The sequence below is a fragment of the Anser anser genome (assembly GCF_964211835.1).
Source record: "Anser anser genome assembly, chromosome: 11".
NCBI classification, from domain to species: domain Eukaryota; kingdom Metazoa; phylum Chordata; class Aves; order Anseriformes; family Anatidae; genus Anser; species Anser anser.
Window position 1 is genome coordinate 24,036,930 of NC_139732.1, and position 15,959 is coordinate 24,052,888.

At 46.8% G+C, this 15,959-nt stretch overlaps 1 protein-coding gene across 14 annotated transcripts in view; it reads left to right on the forward strand.

Moving 5' to 3' along the window:
• The window catches only part of ZFHX3 (zinc finger homeobox 3), a 623,242-nt gene that overhangs the window by 587,258 nt on the left and 20,025 nt on the right, over positions 1-15,959 (forward strand). For all 14 annotated transcript variants that reach the window (XM_083851816.1, XM_083851809.1, XM_083851814.1 and 11 more), the window contains 2 exons: positions 10,465-10,598; positions 10,798-10,998. In XM_083851816.1, the coding sequence (XP_083707942.1) occupies positions 10,465-10,598; positions 10,798-10,998 (335 nt within the window). The remainder of the gene's footprint in view (positions 1-10,464; positions 10,599-10,797; positions 10,999-15,959) is intronic.

Genomic DNA, 15,959 nt, shown 5'->3' on the forward strand with positions numbered 1-15,959 from the left:
CTATCAACCATGATGTCAAGAAAACTGAAGAACATCCCTCCTTCTTTGCATTCATTCTGACTAAATGGGCTGACTGCGTGAGGGACCCGAGCAGCCGTGTTGGTGACACTGTGGGGAGAGCTTGTCCTCCAGCTGCGAAGGAAGAGGTTGCAAAGTGTTTTTGACTTCAGATAAATGTTTTCATATCAGTGACCTGCTGCTTCATACTCGAGTGTTTTGAGGAAGCCGCTAAAACAACCCCGGATCTGTCAGCTGCTCTCGCCTGTGAATTCACAGAAAACGGGGGAGGTGCCGTGAGGGGACAGACACGGTACTTATCTTTAAATAGAGGAGTGGCTGGGGAACCGCACACCTGCCAGCTTCATTTGCCCCAGATTTTCCTGGGAATTGACCAAACAACTGTTTGTAAGTACTGACTGGAAGATAATGAGATGAGTAACAGTCGACACAGATTTGTCAGGAGCAAATCATGTCAACACGACCCAATTTCCTTCTGTGTGAAGAAGGCCTTAGTGCAGTCAGCATCTTCTATCTTCTCCTTAGGAAGGAGTCTGGAACTGCTGTTCAGGACATTCTCAAAAAGAAGCTGAAGTATTATGCTGTAGATAAAAATATTACAAAATAGCTGCATTTCATCAGCGCTGGAAAGCTTCCTCTGGAGGACTGTGCCCACTTCTGAGCTCGGGGTGTCAAGAAAGTTGAGGAGCAATTTCAGAAAACCCGAACAGCATGAATTAAGACCATAGTCTGCATAACATCATCTGCGAGGAGAAAGTGGAATAAACAGGCTTATTTGACCCAAAAAGACAAGACCAAAGGGGAGGACAAGATAAGTCTTCTTGTGCATAAAATGCTTCTGAAAGGAAGGAAATAATTTGTTTTCCATGTTCGGGATATAGACAACAAAAAGTAATGGCCTTAAACCGAAGGGAGAAGGGTTGAGGTTGGATAATACTTTTAAAAAATCTGGTACAGTTTGTGAAGCACTGGAGTAGATTTTCTGGGAAGGTTCCTCAGAGGTCTTTCAAGAAGATTAGACGAGCTGCTGCCAGGAATGAAGTAGGCACAGTTTATCCTGCTTTGGTTGGGCTGGCCGACCTTTTGAGGTGCCTTTGAGCACTGCAGTTCTGTGAAAGTGGGAGATAGGTGAGAAAGAAGTGCAGGCTCAAAGCCAATAAATAGTGTGTTGAAGTGGAGGTTGATAGACCTGTTTTCTGTTCATCGTGCAGCAATTAGATCATTACGTTCCTTAGCAATTTACTCACCTTTTGTGCCTCAGTTTCTTAACTGCGGACAGCGTGATCATTTTTCCACTTTTTTAGTGAGATCTCTATCAAAATGGTTTGTATGTCTGCCCAAGCTCCTTTGGCACAGACGAGCGAGTGATGAGTCAGGTTTGTTTGACTGCTTTACAGTACATACATATGTATGTGGCAGGCTCTACTGGTAGTGGTGTTTGCACTGAAAGGAAAAACCTCTGCTTTCTTTGTAAATTTGCCAAAATGTTTCAGCTGCAAAATAAATTCATCAATTCATTTTTGTACTTATTTTAGAACAGAATATTCTTAAGCAAAAACATTTTTAGGTAATATTTTCCATTAAATTGTACATGAGGAAAATGCCATCTCAGATACGAATTCTTTTTACTAGATTCTCACATACATCTCCGTAGCTCCTGAAAGAGTTGGCCAAAGTGCAGTGCAGATTGATTTCAGGAGTGCACATGCTGCCTGTGTTCCCTTGAACTTGTAACAGGCAGCAGCAGTGCTTCATGGAAACTAAAACTGTTACGTGCCTCCTGAAGTACTCCATATAGAAAAAATGGCTTATGTTTCCTGTTTCTGGACAGACCTGTTTGCTCTCTCTTTTCTCTCTCTCCCGTAGTGGGATTAAGCAGTTTCTTAGCACAGTGCAGTGCAGCCCCCTCGCTCCTCAGGCTGCTTTCCTCCTTCTGCTCAAGGAACCTGCCCACCTCAGTGCTGGAGCTGAGGGATGCTCTTTGTAGTGTCTGAGCTTTCAAAATTATCTCATCATGACTAACATGCAATTTATTGCAAGCAAGCCAGCAAAGATGAAAGAAATCGTGGCTATTCCTGACTCCATTTTAAAATCAAAATGTAAATGATTAGTATTCAATGCATCGGTTTCCAGCTGAAGCCTGAATCAGACCAGTGTAGATGAGTGCGAGACTTTTAAGATTTAGGGTGAGGCTTATATGTGTTTTTAACTAGCGAGAAGCACTTCAATCTGCAGTGACCCAGCTATGAAAGAGACTTTCTTAATGCACTCTCATTTGTATAGATGTAGAATATCAGATTTTTTTCCTCAAATAAACAAGAAACAAACTCTACTTAAAATATGGATTGAAATGAAATATTTCTGGAGGACTAGCCTGAAGGGCTTTTATTTTTTTTAATGATTTTTTTTTTTTTTAATCCATGATGCTCACCTAACACAGAGCAATTAGTGCAATGGAGCGTCCCTGATTCGAATCCGTGGTAGATTGCTATTAAAGGAGGTATTAATGGGCTGCCGAGAGCTGGGAAATTGTTGCAGAAAAGTGTGTTTATGGAGTATGGTGCTGGCAGGCATGATTTCAATCGGATTTGACATGTTTAACATAAATGTATACTGCACAGCTCCTGCAGTTTATGAATAATTCCTACAGGCCCACTGCCTTTCTAATTACTGAAATTGAAAAAAACAGGTCAGGCACATCCTGACGGAAATGTATTACTGCCCCTCCCCCCATACTCTTTGGGGGGGGGTGTTTGTTTTTCTCTTTTTTTAATATATGGCTTTTTTTGAGCACTTAATGGCTGGAATGTTCAGTAGGACCAGAGCAAAGAAAAGGAAGAGAGCCGGGGGGACGGAGCAGGGGGACGTGATGGAGTATCTCTCGACCCTGGTTTGTGTGTACAGGAAACCTAAAGTGGGGATGGGGAGACTCAAAGTAATTGTGATTTTTCCTGAGGATTTACAAAGCACAAATGGCTCCTGTGTGCTAGCTCAGACTGAGGAAAAGTGTCCAGGCCTGGTGTCTCAGTGTTGGGGCACGTTTGGAAACTGTCCCCAAGGCACGTGGGTAGGGTTCAGACCCGGGCAGCCCTCGGCTCTAGCAGTGCCAGCAGATGCTGTTTTTCTAATCTTTTTATGGAAGCAGAGGCGAGGTGATGGCTCAGTGGTGGCTCTGCCCTGTGGCACCAGCAGTGCCCCGTATTTCTGGCAGGTCAGTGGCCCACATCAGAGACAGGAGCACCCTGAAGGCACGTCCGGCCCTGCCGCGGGGCCAGGCATGGGGATGCTCTGCAAGGCCTGGTGGCTGGGGCCAGCCTTGGCCCTCGCGCGTCCCTTGTGCCGTCCTGGCGTAGCACAGCACAGCGGGGCATGGCACAGGAGGGCACGGCGTGGCACAGTACGGCACAGCACAGCACAGCACAAGAAGGCATGGCATGGCACAGCACGGTGTGTGCAGGGGCACCCACCTCGCTGGCACTGCACGCCCCGGCCACGTGCCTCTGAGCTCCGGGTGAGCTGAGCCACAGGTAGTGGAGTTTGTGCAGTAACGCCCAGGGGAGGAGGAAAGGGGTGAGCCGGGTGCCTGGCCCTGGCAGGCGCCACTAAGGCTCGGCTGCCTCATGTGCCTCCGCCCTGGCTGTGCTCCGGTCTTGCTCCACCAGGCAGCATTCACACCTTGCTCCAGGGGATGGCCGTGCCGGGAGCTGCTGTGCTTTGCCACCCGCATGGCATCTTTCATTCTACCTCTCAATCAGCATTATCATTTTTGTGCCTCTTTTGAACTTTCTCTTTGTGTTTATACTAGCAAAGTATGGCTACTTAAAAAATAACAAGCAGCAAAATTACCAATCTGGTACTAGTGGAACAGAGAGTGGCTTCTAGCTGGGACAAATGGTGCATCTTGACCCTAAAAGTGAGCTGGCCCCCTTTGCTTGCAGGTCCCCTGCAGGCTCACAGCTGCCTTTGCCAGTTGTTAATCCTGAAAGCACATCCACGTGTGTTTACCACTGCAAAGCATGGTTGCTCCTTTCCCAGCAGTGACAGAACGTAGTAAAACCTGCTCATGCTACAGCCCACGCTTTCTTGGATCTGAGCACAGATGAGGGAGCACTAAGGGGCCATCTCGGCAGTGCCGATGGATGAATGGTTCTGCTGTTTTCCGAAGCTGCTGTGTCGTAGAGGGGCCTTTCGAAGCACTGCCATAAACAGGGCTCGGAGGATGCACTGTCTGTGCCTCCTCTTTCTCCTTCCCACTTTGCTTTGCTGTTTTCATATACTTCTGGTGTATGTTCTTCAGCAACTGGAGTCTGTGCCAGCGTCGCTGGAGCCTCCACTCTGTGTTCACACTCTTTCCTCACTGGTAGTTCCTGCTCACCGCAGTAACTGTGCTGCCTGACAGTGCTGTTCATCCCTTCCTTGCTGCTTTTAAGGAGTTAGTAAAATTACTGTTGTTTGTACCATCTCCCAAGCTCAACACGTTGATTCTATTAAATTAGTTGATATGGACTCACATGGTAGGTTAGTTGGAATATTTATTCAATTGAATTGCACAGTAATATTCACACAGATTGATAGCTGGTTCAAGAACCATAAAAATCAGTAAATATAAAAGATTATCTCTTGTTTCCTTTGTAATTTAAAACAAACAAACAAACATGATTTCCCACAGTTCTAAGCCTGTAGTCTTTGACATCATTCCTGGAAGAAAAGGTTCAGTGTTTTAGGGTACCACTTTGCAAACGTGGGGTCTTGCTGTGCGTGAGGTAGGGTGATTTCCTACGAACTGTGTCTTTTCTCCTGCCCCGTGCAAGTGTCTGTGAAACTCATGATGGCAGAGGGAGCTGTCAGTCCTGCAGAGCTCTGGGCCAGGTCTTTTCTTTCTGGCACGTTCGCTGGAGCATTTTGCTGCTGGTGTGTCCAAGTCAGCCACTGCTCTGGTCATTACCATGTGCGTGTCTGTGCGCACCTGAGTCCTGTCCCAAGGGACTGGCATGGCAGCGATGCTGGTGGTTGCGTTGCTCACGGACTCTCCCACTCCCTGGATCAAAGTCAGGTTCCCTGTAACCTTTGGGACTGATCCATAACTTGGCTGTTTGTGTCGTTGCTCCACTATCTCTCACCCAGCTGATGCAGACCACTTTCTCTCCTCCATCGCCTTTGTATTTTGCTCACAACCTGGCACCTCGTAGAGCAGCGTACAGAGCAGGTCCTTCAGGAGCCTCCAGGTGTGATGCCAATGGGAGATGAGCAAGAGCTTCACTGCTGATCTGCAGGGCAGCAGGGAAGGTCTGTGGTGGTCGTGATGGCAGACAAGGTGTTGTCTCCACGTGCCCGTCCATGTGCGCTTGTGCTGCTTGGCACCCTGCACCACAACGTTTTCTGGGTGCTCCATGTTTGTACTGAGGAGTTCTGTGGTGGCTTGGCCTCCTGGGTACTGTCATATGAATATTTTATAATAATTCAGTTGTTCAAGCTTACTGCAGGCTGCAAGGTATGACACAGCATTAGAAAAACAAATTATTTGGCCATTTTCAGGGCCATACTTCTGAAAGGCAACAATAAAGGTCTGGGTACAAAAGTGTGCTTGCAAATCTCTGTGTATTTACTTCTGTCTATCATACAATCACGTTATTTATCAAACACAGATTTGAAAAAATACTGTAGAGCAACAGGCAATATAGAGTCCTGTTAGTATGGCTACAACATCTTATTAGAACGAATGGTACCTTCAGGGAATAAAGAATGTAAACAGACAGCGTTTCAGAAAGAAACATTCAACCATATATTATTAACACAAGAAGTAACAAACAGGCAGCACTGTAGCAGTGTTATACACCAAAATGCTGTTTCTGGGAAGCCTGAGCTGTGCTCTCACAGCTTTTGTGTCACTGGAGTCTCTCGGTGGAGTTACTTTCTCATATTTACTCTTGCCATATTAGTGCCAGTTGTGTTTCTGCTGGATAGCAGCTGTCTGACGGAAAGGCTGAGCCTGAAACGTGGTGCAGCTTTACTCCTGAGCTGCCGCTCGTCGTGCTGTGGAGATAGGTCTGGACCACGGGGCCTGGCCTTGCCCATCGCTCGTTCTACACAGATAAGAAGGTGAAGGCTATGTGAGCATAGAACAGATAAAATAATCCTCTCTGTTCTCAGAGTTCCCAGAGGAAAGCAAGAGCCATTTTAAGGATGCTCCTCTGCGAGGCCTGTGCCGTGGCGACGCTTGTCACTGTGGCATTTCCAGCCACGGGGGTGTCCAGACACGGGAGGCAGGTCTGTCTGGTCCAGAGACTCGTGATGCTGAGTAGGAGCTCCAAGAAAACGTCAGGGAGAGCTCTGGGGAGGGAGGCACCACCAAATATGGAATTTTATTTTCCGTCGGTCAGTGAAAACATAGTTCCCCAGTCCAGTTGAAAACTTTTTCCCAGACTGGCTGCTGAACTTAGTAGGAAGAGAGTTTTTTCAGTAGGCTGGATGTGGGGGAGGGTGTTGCTTTTTAAATCAATGGAGATAGCAGAAACCCCACTGTAAATTTCTAGGGCAAGTGGCAAGCTGGTTTACGGAATGCAGGGAGATGAGAACCTCTGGCTTACGGAAAGCAGCATGAATTAATAATCATTTAATTGGCTTCTCCATTATGTTGCTGGGTTGGGAGATGGAAGTTTAGATGAAGGGGCTGTCAGTGGTACTTTAGCTGAAAGAATCTGACGGCTGGGTGTTGGGGGTGGTGACTCCCTGTCCACCAGGATCGAGAGTAGTCAGCTTTTTGGGACACTTACATTTTTACCTCTGGACCTTGCAAAAGGAAGGATCCCGTTTCACCTCTGAAATAACACCTGGGAGGTTTTCTCCTCCTCTGCTGAAAAGCAGAACTTCCCGAGGAAGCATGGGAAGAGTAGGCTCCGTGAAGTGCCCCGGCAGGGCAGCGTGCTTGCAGCAGCGCTGTCCTGTTACACCTGGCTTTCAAGTACATTTGTTGAGAAACGCAGATTTTCTTCTGAGGTCAGCCAATCTGAACTAAATCCACTCAAAGAGTCAAAATAATAAAAGTACTAGTTGGTAAATTGTCACACATCATACTTTTAAGCCCAAATTCATTCTTTTCTGCAAGGCCTTTACCTTTAAGCCTCATCTCACACAATTAGGGCACAGACACCATGCTCCACCTTCTCCAGCGCTGAGCTGCGGCTGGAGGCAAAGCCTTTTTGACATCCTCAGTCTGGGACATTTGGTCCATCCAGTCCACAGCAGGCAGGGGTGCAAAGGCCCCACACAGCTGCTGGAGAGCTGGCAGGCAGCCGCAGAGCGTATGCAGAGCGGATGGGAGCTGCATGTCCTCATTTCTCCAGACAGAAGAGAGTTCTTAATTCCTCTGATCTGTGATGTGGACTGAATGTGTCACTTAGTGTATTTGGCTGTTTATCAACAGTAAACTTTGGTCTCGGAGTTAAAATTCCCATTTGAGCTGTCAACTCAAAAAATAATACTTAGAAGGAATATTCAGTATGTGTTTTTCAGAACACTGCAACAAAACAGTTTTTCTGGGGGCTGGACAATCATTTATAATTCTGATTTTGAAGGATTAAAGTTATGGAATGGATGAAGTGCGCTTAGTAAAAGTGGGCACTTTGGAGACAGCAAATAAAAGTAAATTTTAACTGCCTTTTACTTTTCCCTAATTCTAAGCAGGCTGTTTCCCAGCAGGAAGGAAATAGGAAAATACAGTCATGATTTCAGAGGTTATAGGTAGTGTTCAGCAACTACAGGGTAATTGTCTGCAGTTGGGTTACTAAATTCAGTGACTGCACCTGAAAACATCACATTAGTGAGTTGCTAGAAGTGGTGCACAATGAAGCTGGTGGCACAGAATAAGGACAAGGGGGCTCCCTGAGCTCCTTGTACCTTGCTGTGCACAACACGGGTCCTAGCACTGATTTGGCCACTAGAGGTGTTGTAAGTTGCCAAGGCTTGAGCCATAGAAGTCAGATTTTTTTTAATGCAGTTTTGTAGTTTTCTAGTGGTTCTTGCTCCGTTTCCAAAACTGGGAGTGTTTTCATCCTGTATTTGGAAAGGTTTCCCATATACATTACCAGAGATTTCTCCTGTCCTCCCTTGCGTCCCCTGCCCTTCTTGCAGAACTGTTGGTGCTAGCACGGCTCACTGCAGCACTCGTTGATACTCTGCAGAGTTGATAACTGCAGAGCGGTTGACACCCAAGGGTTTGAAGTGGCATTTGACGTATAAAAAGCCCACAGAGACATGCCCATATCACATAGGAGTTGCAAGTGCTCTAATACCAGCCTGATGTGGGGCAGGAGCAGAGCTCCCACGGCTGCGTGCCGGCAGGCCCAGGGTCTCCGGATGCCGGTCCCAATGCCCAGCTGCCTGGTGGGGGCTGGCACTTCGGTGTCCGAGGTCCCCCCGAGGAGCGGACGAGGTCAGCAGCAGCAGCAGCAGCAGCAGCAGCAGCAGCAGCAGCAGCAGCAGCAGCAGCTGACCGCCTTGCTGGGGCCGCTCACGTCATGCAGAGCTCGGGCAGGGCATGTAAAGCAGGGTGGTCCACCGCCAGCCACAGTGCTGGCTTGTGGCAGTGGCCTCTGCCTTCCTTAACGAGTCTGGGGCGGTGCTGTGTTTTTCATACTCCAAGGATATTTTTCTTAGTAGGAAGCAAAGAAGGCCGGTTTTAGTCCTGTAGACATTTTCAGTGACTTTCCAGTTCTCAGCCCCATGGAAGGTTTCAGGTTCAGCCAGCAGATTTGACCTGAATAAAAGCCTATCATTCTGCACAGAGAGCAGAGCAGGATCTACATTACAGCATCCATAAGTCCTGGCATCACAGACTTGTTTTACACAAAGAAACCCAAGGTTTGGACTTTATAACAGGATTGGCAGCACAGTGGGGTCCTGTGCTTTTGGTTTCAGACACTGCCCAGATTTTGCATCTGCATGGTGGCTGTGTAACAAGCCGGAGATGAAATACCAAGCACGCAGCACCACAGAACTCCAGGGAAGGAAATCACTGCTAAGCAGGCTTTGGCATGGCCAAGTCTTCTAGGAGAAATTTAGTAGTACTAGAGCTCCTCCTCTCCCTGCCTCCCTCTAACAATGTTGTTATCTATGTGCAGTACCTGTCTTTTGTTTCCTGGAAGTTAGTTTGCTTCTATTTGACTGAATGCTTAGAGGTGAGGTCTGGCAGGAGAGGAGGTTAGAAATGTGAACGTGTGTTTCTTACTGTGATGTGGTACCTTCTGAAATACATCTCATGTCAGAAGATGAAAGGATCTTTGGGAAGGAAGCAGTTTAGCGGGATTTTACTCAGGCTGCATCTTCTGAAACTAGGTGCAGATACCAGTGAGTTCACAAAGAGAATAAGAGAAAGGGAGAAGAGTATGGGGGGACTGGTCTAAGAATGCTACAGTGCCTTGTTAATCGGCAGCCAATCCATCATATTAAATATCCAGCTGTCATATATTACCTTTCAAGTGAAAATGAATAACTCCCATTAAGGGCGAAATGGGTTTGAAGTCGATTCGAGACAGATTAAAGTACTGTTATGAATGTGTGTTCAGGGAGGAGGAGACGGGGGCTGTGTATAATATACTTGTCCTTACAGTTTTTAAATAATAGATGTCCCACAAATTTATGTACTCCAGGCTACCAGGGTTCGGGGGAGGGGTAAAGGTCAGGGATGTGTGTTTTCAGAGTGCCTCAACTTGCAAAGTGTTTTTCTGTTGACTTCTGGGCTCCTTTGCCTCTTTTTGTTTTGCTCAAATCCAATTGCCTTTCCTCAGCTGGTTGCAGCGTGTGATTGTCCGGATCCTGTGCCCGCCCTGGCTGTAGGCTGGGTCCTGCTGGTGATCTGCCGCTGGGACTTCGGTGGGACCGCTCGCTAGGAAGTACCTTCAGACGAGTGCTGTTCCCAGAGTGCATGGGCTGAGCTAGCCAGTGCTGTCCTTCTGGGACAACATGCCACCATGTCCACCATGGACTGCAAGTCCATTGTGTCGACAGCCACAGCAAACACTTTCCAGACTGTTTGTATGCAAAACTTCAGGTGTTCAGAGCTAGGAGCGTGAATTTTGCTTTGTCTCATCTGTCCAGCTGTTCATGGAGATGACACGTTTGCCTTCACATCTGGTTGAGCGTTTGTGTGTCAGATGTAAACACGGGAAAAGTCCCTTCTGTGCCTAACAGGTTGTAAGCAACCCGCGTAAGTAGCTGTGATTTCTCTGCTTCTAGCTGTAAATGACACAGTTCCCTTTCTATGGAAGATAAGATGGAACTTTTTTGTCCAGGCATGCTTTGTAGGATGTAAGTTAGTCCACATACCCATCTTCCCCCAGCTCTGTGGCATGTGTTTCAAGAAACAGAAGCAGTGTAAGTGGAAATACTGTCTTCATCCAACTTAAGCCTCTTTGGGAATGTCCTGATGTAAATCTCTTCTTGTTGCAGCACCAGCTAGCCAGGCAGAGAAGGAGCTGACAGAGCCTCCAGCATCCTCTAAACGAATATCATTTCCCAGCAGCTCTGAGTCACCTCTCTCCTTTAAATGGTCAAAAACTTCAGAGGAGACCAAATCAGAGCAGGTAAGAAACAAGAACACAGCTTTTTGTGCATCTACAAGTAGGCAATTTGTTTTGTATGTGCCAAAAGCAAAGAATAAAATAAAAGGAGGGTGAAAAGTGGTAACTGGCTGTAGGAGAAGGCATCAAATTCTTGAAGTCTAGTGGAAGGAGGAAAGCAGCCGCCGTAACAATTGCACAATTCCTTTGTCTTGTTCTGCAGATGTACCAGTGTCCATACTGCAAGTACAGTAACACCGATGTGAATCGGCTGCGGGTGCACGCCATGACCCAGCACTCAGTGCAGCCCATGCTCCGCTGCCCGCTCTGCCAGGACATGCTGAACAACAAGATCCATCTGCAGCTGCACCTCACTCATCTGCACAGTGTGTCCCCTGACTGCGTTGAGAAGCTCATCATGACGGTAAGTCGCTGCGTAGTGAAGCATGTCTGCAGCCTTCCTAGGAAATATGAGGAGTGAAGGCATGGCCTGACCTGCACAGGCTAAGTTCGCTGTAGTGGGCCACTGTGGGCAGCTCCCCCATCTGTCTGCACTCAGTCATTTGTTTTTTTCCCATCCCTGCATGTTTCATCTCCAGAGTCTAGCTTGTGTGTGCTTGAGCACTGTGGAAACTGCCAATAATGGAGTGTTGAGTAATTTCCTTGTGAAGAGATTGAAATAAACATGATTTCCTTTAGCTACTGAGATCGTTGCATGGGATTGCATTTTGCACAGAAGCTTCTGGGAGATGCAGCAGCTGATGTGCTGTGCTGGTCCAGTTGCAGAGAAAAAAGGTGCTCATATGTTGATTAGCACTTCTGAGGACAGCCAGGGTGATTAAGGTAACATTACAGGAAATTAGGTATCAGGTTTCTGCTTAAAATATGATTTTAAGAACCAATAGTGTAGCTTCCCTTGGCACTTTCACATTGTGCAGGGGAGATAGTCCTGTTGTGCAGCCCATGTTCTGCACTTTGTTCACTTAATGAGGATCATTGTTACAGTCACATGAGATAGACTGAATCTGTTATTTCAGTGAGGAATTACTCCATCCAAAATGGCAGTGCTTTTGTTCTGTAACAATTCACTTTTTTCAGGGTAACAAGCAAGGGATGCATCAATGCTGACCCAAGGAAGGTGAAACCTTGGGGTATTGTTGAATATTACAGCTACTGTTTCAAGTGCCATCTTTAAAATGTTTTGAAATACCTGGTTTTAAATTAAAATTTAAGAATACGCAGTTAAAATTCTCTGAAGTAGGAAGTTAGGCCACCAAAGTGTGGAGTGAAAGTTCACTGAATAGAGTCAACTGTCTTCATATAGATCTCAAAATTTGTAACAACTCCACTCCTAGAAGTTTGTCAAACAACATTGTGCCTGGGGGGGGTTTGTCATTGTTATTGCTAGTGCAGCTTCTGACATGGAGCAGAAACTTCAGACAACAGATTGCGATTCAGCACTAATATGTTTGCATGAAGCTTTTGTTACCCTGTGTCATTATTTTAGCATCTAGCATGGGAATCCTTCTTCAGTGCTGTCTCTGAGAGACCAAAATTTGGCTTAAGAGCTAGTACTTGGCGAAAAGTAGTAAATCTGCAGCGCAGTGTTCAAGTTGCCATTTGTGAGAACTGTTTTTGTGCTCTGGCTTGTTTTACCCCAGCACTGTTGACTGAGGATCTCTCTCTGGTACTGGTGCACACATGGGGTAGCATGCATAACTGCCAAACCTCTTCTGTGGGACTTGTACATACCATCACAACACAGATGTGCTCATAAAAGGCTTACCACATTCTCCAGCACTGATGCGCTTGCTCCAGTAAATAATATTTTGAGTCCCAAAATGTCTCTTTCATGAATTCCTTTTTCATGGGTTTCACGAGTGTGCCTTTCCATTTGTTAGTGTCAGTCTAAGATACAGGTAGAATTAATAAGGCACATTTTCAAAAACCCTTCTAAATTCACAAATCAGATGTATTGTCAGATTTCTACACTTTTTTTTTTGTTATAATCTTCAAGGCAAGGTTGTGTCTGCATTTAAGAACTTGTTGCCAAGTATAAGTGTTTATTTTAACTCCTGACAGTTCTTCCTCTTTGTGATTATTTTTTCCTGAACCCCATTTCTGCCTGTTTTTCCCTTCTTTGCTGATTCCTGATCATGGAGGACAATAATATGTTTGTCATACTACACATTTTCTTTTGTCAGCTCCCCTTCTGTAGCATCGTCTGAGCAAGCACATGCAGTGTTACCCAGCTTTTCTGTTACCATTCTTTGCTCTTCTCTTTCTATCACCCTTCCAGTCTTCTTGTGTCTCCTTCTTAAACACCTTTGTGCTTTTCATCTTCCCTCTTAGCTTTATGAGTTACCTGTCCTTTCATTTTTCTGCCCTTTCTCTTTGGCCTGTCATGCTCTGCAGGAGCCGAAGATGCAGCCGAAGATGCATGCCGAAGGTTCACAGTGGCCACTGTTTGACCAAGCACTTGCAACTGCCAGGAAGAGCTTTGTGTACCCAAGTAGGCACTACAGCTGAAAACACATAAAAATCCAGCCAAGTTGACAGATCCCATCATTCTCTGAATAACAAAATATAAAGAGATTTTAGGAGAAAAGAGCAACAGCAGTTCACTAACACTTAAAAGCTGGCCATACTCACAGGCTTGAGTGAGTGTGAAGCTCTGCTCTGCTGGACCACTGCATGCATCTAGGTTAAGTAACTGTCCTGTCACACAGACCCAGGTCTCTGAGACCTACCTCTGTTTTAACTGATGGTGCTTAAGTGTGTAAGTAGCTTCTGAGAATTTGATCAAATCTTGTTAGCTTCTTACTAAATTGATGGAAGACATTTTGACCTTATAAAAGCAGTAAAAAGAAGCTGATCCCCTTTCCCATGCCAGCAAGTGTAACCAGTTTGCTTAAGGGTATGCACTTTACTGGTAAGCAGATGGTTCGTTTGAGTCAGGCTGTCTGCAGAGCTCACAGTCCAGAAACTGATGTGGTTGAATTAGTGCAACCGCTTCACCTACACAGATGTATGTCCTCCAGGGTACAGAGAGACTGATGGAAGTCACTTGTTCAGGAGCTTAGGGGCACCTCCCAGAGGACATGACCAAAGCAACTGCTGTAGTATGCAGGACAGTTTTCTTAGGTCATTGCGTCTTCTGTGCTGGAGTGGGACCTCCCTCATCTGCTGCAGCATGCAGGACTTCTGTTGAGAAATGTGAAGACTGGCTTATCTGTGGAGCTCACCATCTCGCTTGTTCCTTTTTTATTCCATCTTGCCACTGCCCTTGGCCCTGGGTAGCTGTTTGCTTTGGTACACAGAGTTATGTCTGGGTAGGAAGACTGCCTCTCCTGCCTCAAATCAAGTTGTGCATGGGGCAAGAAGATGGCTCTTTTCTGTATTACATGACAAATGTTTGGTGAGATCGGTATGGCTTTTGCAGAATGTGGCAGCATCAAACGTTCCTAATCTTGCGTATTCTAGATTCTTGTCTCAGCCTGACATGGGAATCGGATCTTGGTGCCACCGAGAGTGAATTGCAGCCCAGTAAATGGGAGCCAGGTCCCTTTCGACACAGTGTCTTTGCACTCGGCATTTGGAGGAGGCTCCAGTTAATAATACCTTATCAGACGCCTTTCAGGAACCTGCAGTGTCTAATATGTCTGTTGCCATGGAAACGGCTGCTTGCTTATGCTCAGCATCTCATATCTGTGTGGTTCGTGCCCCTTCCTTTTCATATCAACAAGCAGCCCCGATGGCTGTCCCACGGGGAGCAGCCGCAGCCGCTCCGGGGAGCGGGCCCTCCTGCCAGCCCTGCCACTGGGGCAGGGCCCGGCAGGGCTCCAGCGATCCCCCACGAGGTGGGGGGCCAGGGAAGGCCCTCGTGGGGCAGGGGCTGCTGCTTGGCACCATGCTGCAGGCTGCTCTCGCCTGTCCCTCCCCATCTCCTGCTGCTGCCGATTCACAGGGCTGGCGAACAAACGTGGCCGAGTTTGTTTTATGTGGCGTTTCAGCTGCTCTGAACAGGTCCGATCGCCATCTTCCCACGTAGCAGCCTCTTTGCTAGTCCTGGGCCCGCGCCGCTTCAGCAGAGAGCCCCTTAATGAGGGTGAAGTGCAGTTCGCCTGCATAGTCGATTGACAAGACTGATGGGCTCAAACCGGGAGAAGGGACGGCTTCCCAAGAGCCTCCGGTGGCGGGAGCGCTCCCTCCTCCCCCTGCCTCCTTTATCGTTCTGCACATTCCTCTCTCATCATTTCTGTTGTCAGTTTTCTCTTCCTCAGTTTAAGGTGTCTTCTCAGTGTTTTCAGCTGCCTTTTCATCTTCTTCTTTTCTCCCTTGCTTTAAGAGTAATTCTTTCCCATCCCTGCCATCCTCACTTCTCCCTCGTGCTATCTGTACATTTTTTCCTCTTTCCTATTGTCTTTTCTTATTGCTCTCTCCCTTCTGCTGTCATTCAATTTTTCTCTCTCCCTCCTTCTCGCCCCCTCTTACTCCCCCCTTTCCCTCTCACTCTGTGTCTCATTCTCCATCTCGGATGAAGGTAATGAAAATAATCGGGCTTCATTAATTCTGAGCCCTGTGAGATGATAGCCATTTGGAGCCATGTTTGCCAATTAGATGGTCTAAATTAGAAGTGACCTTGGTATACTGCCATCGCTTTGCCTCTCTGAGTCTAATGAAGCTTTTCACTCCAGCACCCTCTCTCTCTCTTTGTAATGGAAATTACCTCCTTTGTCTGGTTCGGGAACCTTGCATCGCATGTGTATTTCCCCCTAGGTTGCATGGACATAGGGATAGTAATGTATCTCCTCAGACCCCTTCTGGAGATTTTCTTTTCAAAGCCACACGATTTCAGCACTCTTGGGCCATTTACAGAGGAACCACATGGACTGTCCACATATTGTCTCACTTTGTCCTGAGGAAAGTAAGAGAAGGCAGATCCAGTGTGTAAAGGGAGCTGGTTATTCACGCCATCCGAAGATTAATTTTTTGGACGTGACAGGAATATGCTTGTGTCACGCTGCTGGGGCCAGCGCAGGAGTGATGCAGCTCTGAGCCTCAGGCCCGTGCCGCTGAGCTGCTCTGCAGTTCATTGTCTTAAAAATACCGTAGATGCAGTCGTAGCAGGAGGCATGCTTGTCACTGCTGGCAGTTGCCACCTGTGAGGATGAACTTGCAGGTTGTTCCCAAAACCAGTGACAGGTAGGTCTTCTGCTGATGGTACGTGTCAGAGCATATGGCATTTGCTGAAGGCGTTCATGAGACCAGGAGGAAGGAGACATGGTGTGTCCATCCTTGTTGTTTTTTTGTTTTGTTTTGTTTTGTTTTGTAAGAAGTCACTGGACTTCATTATTTAAAGAACAGGACATCCATTTGGGGTTT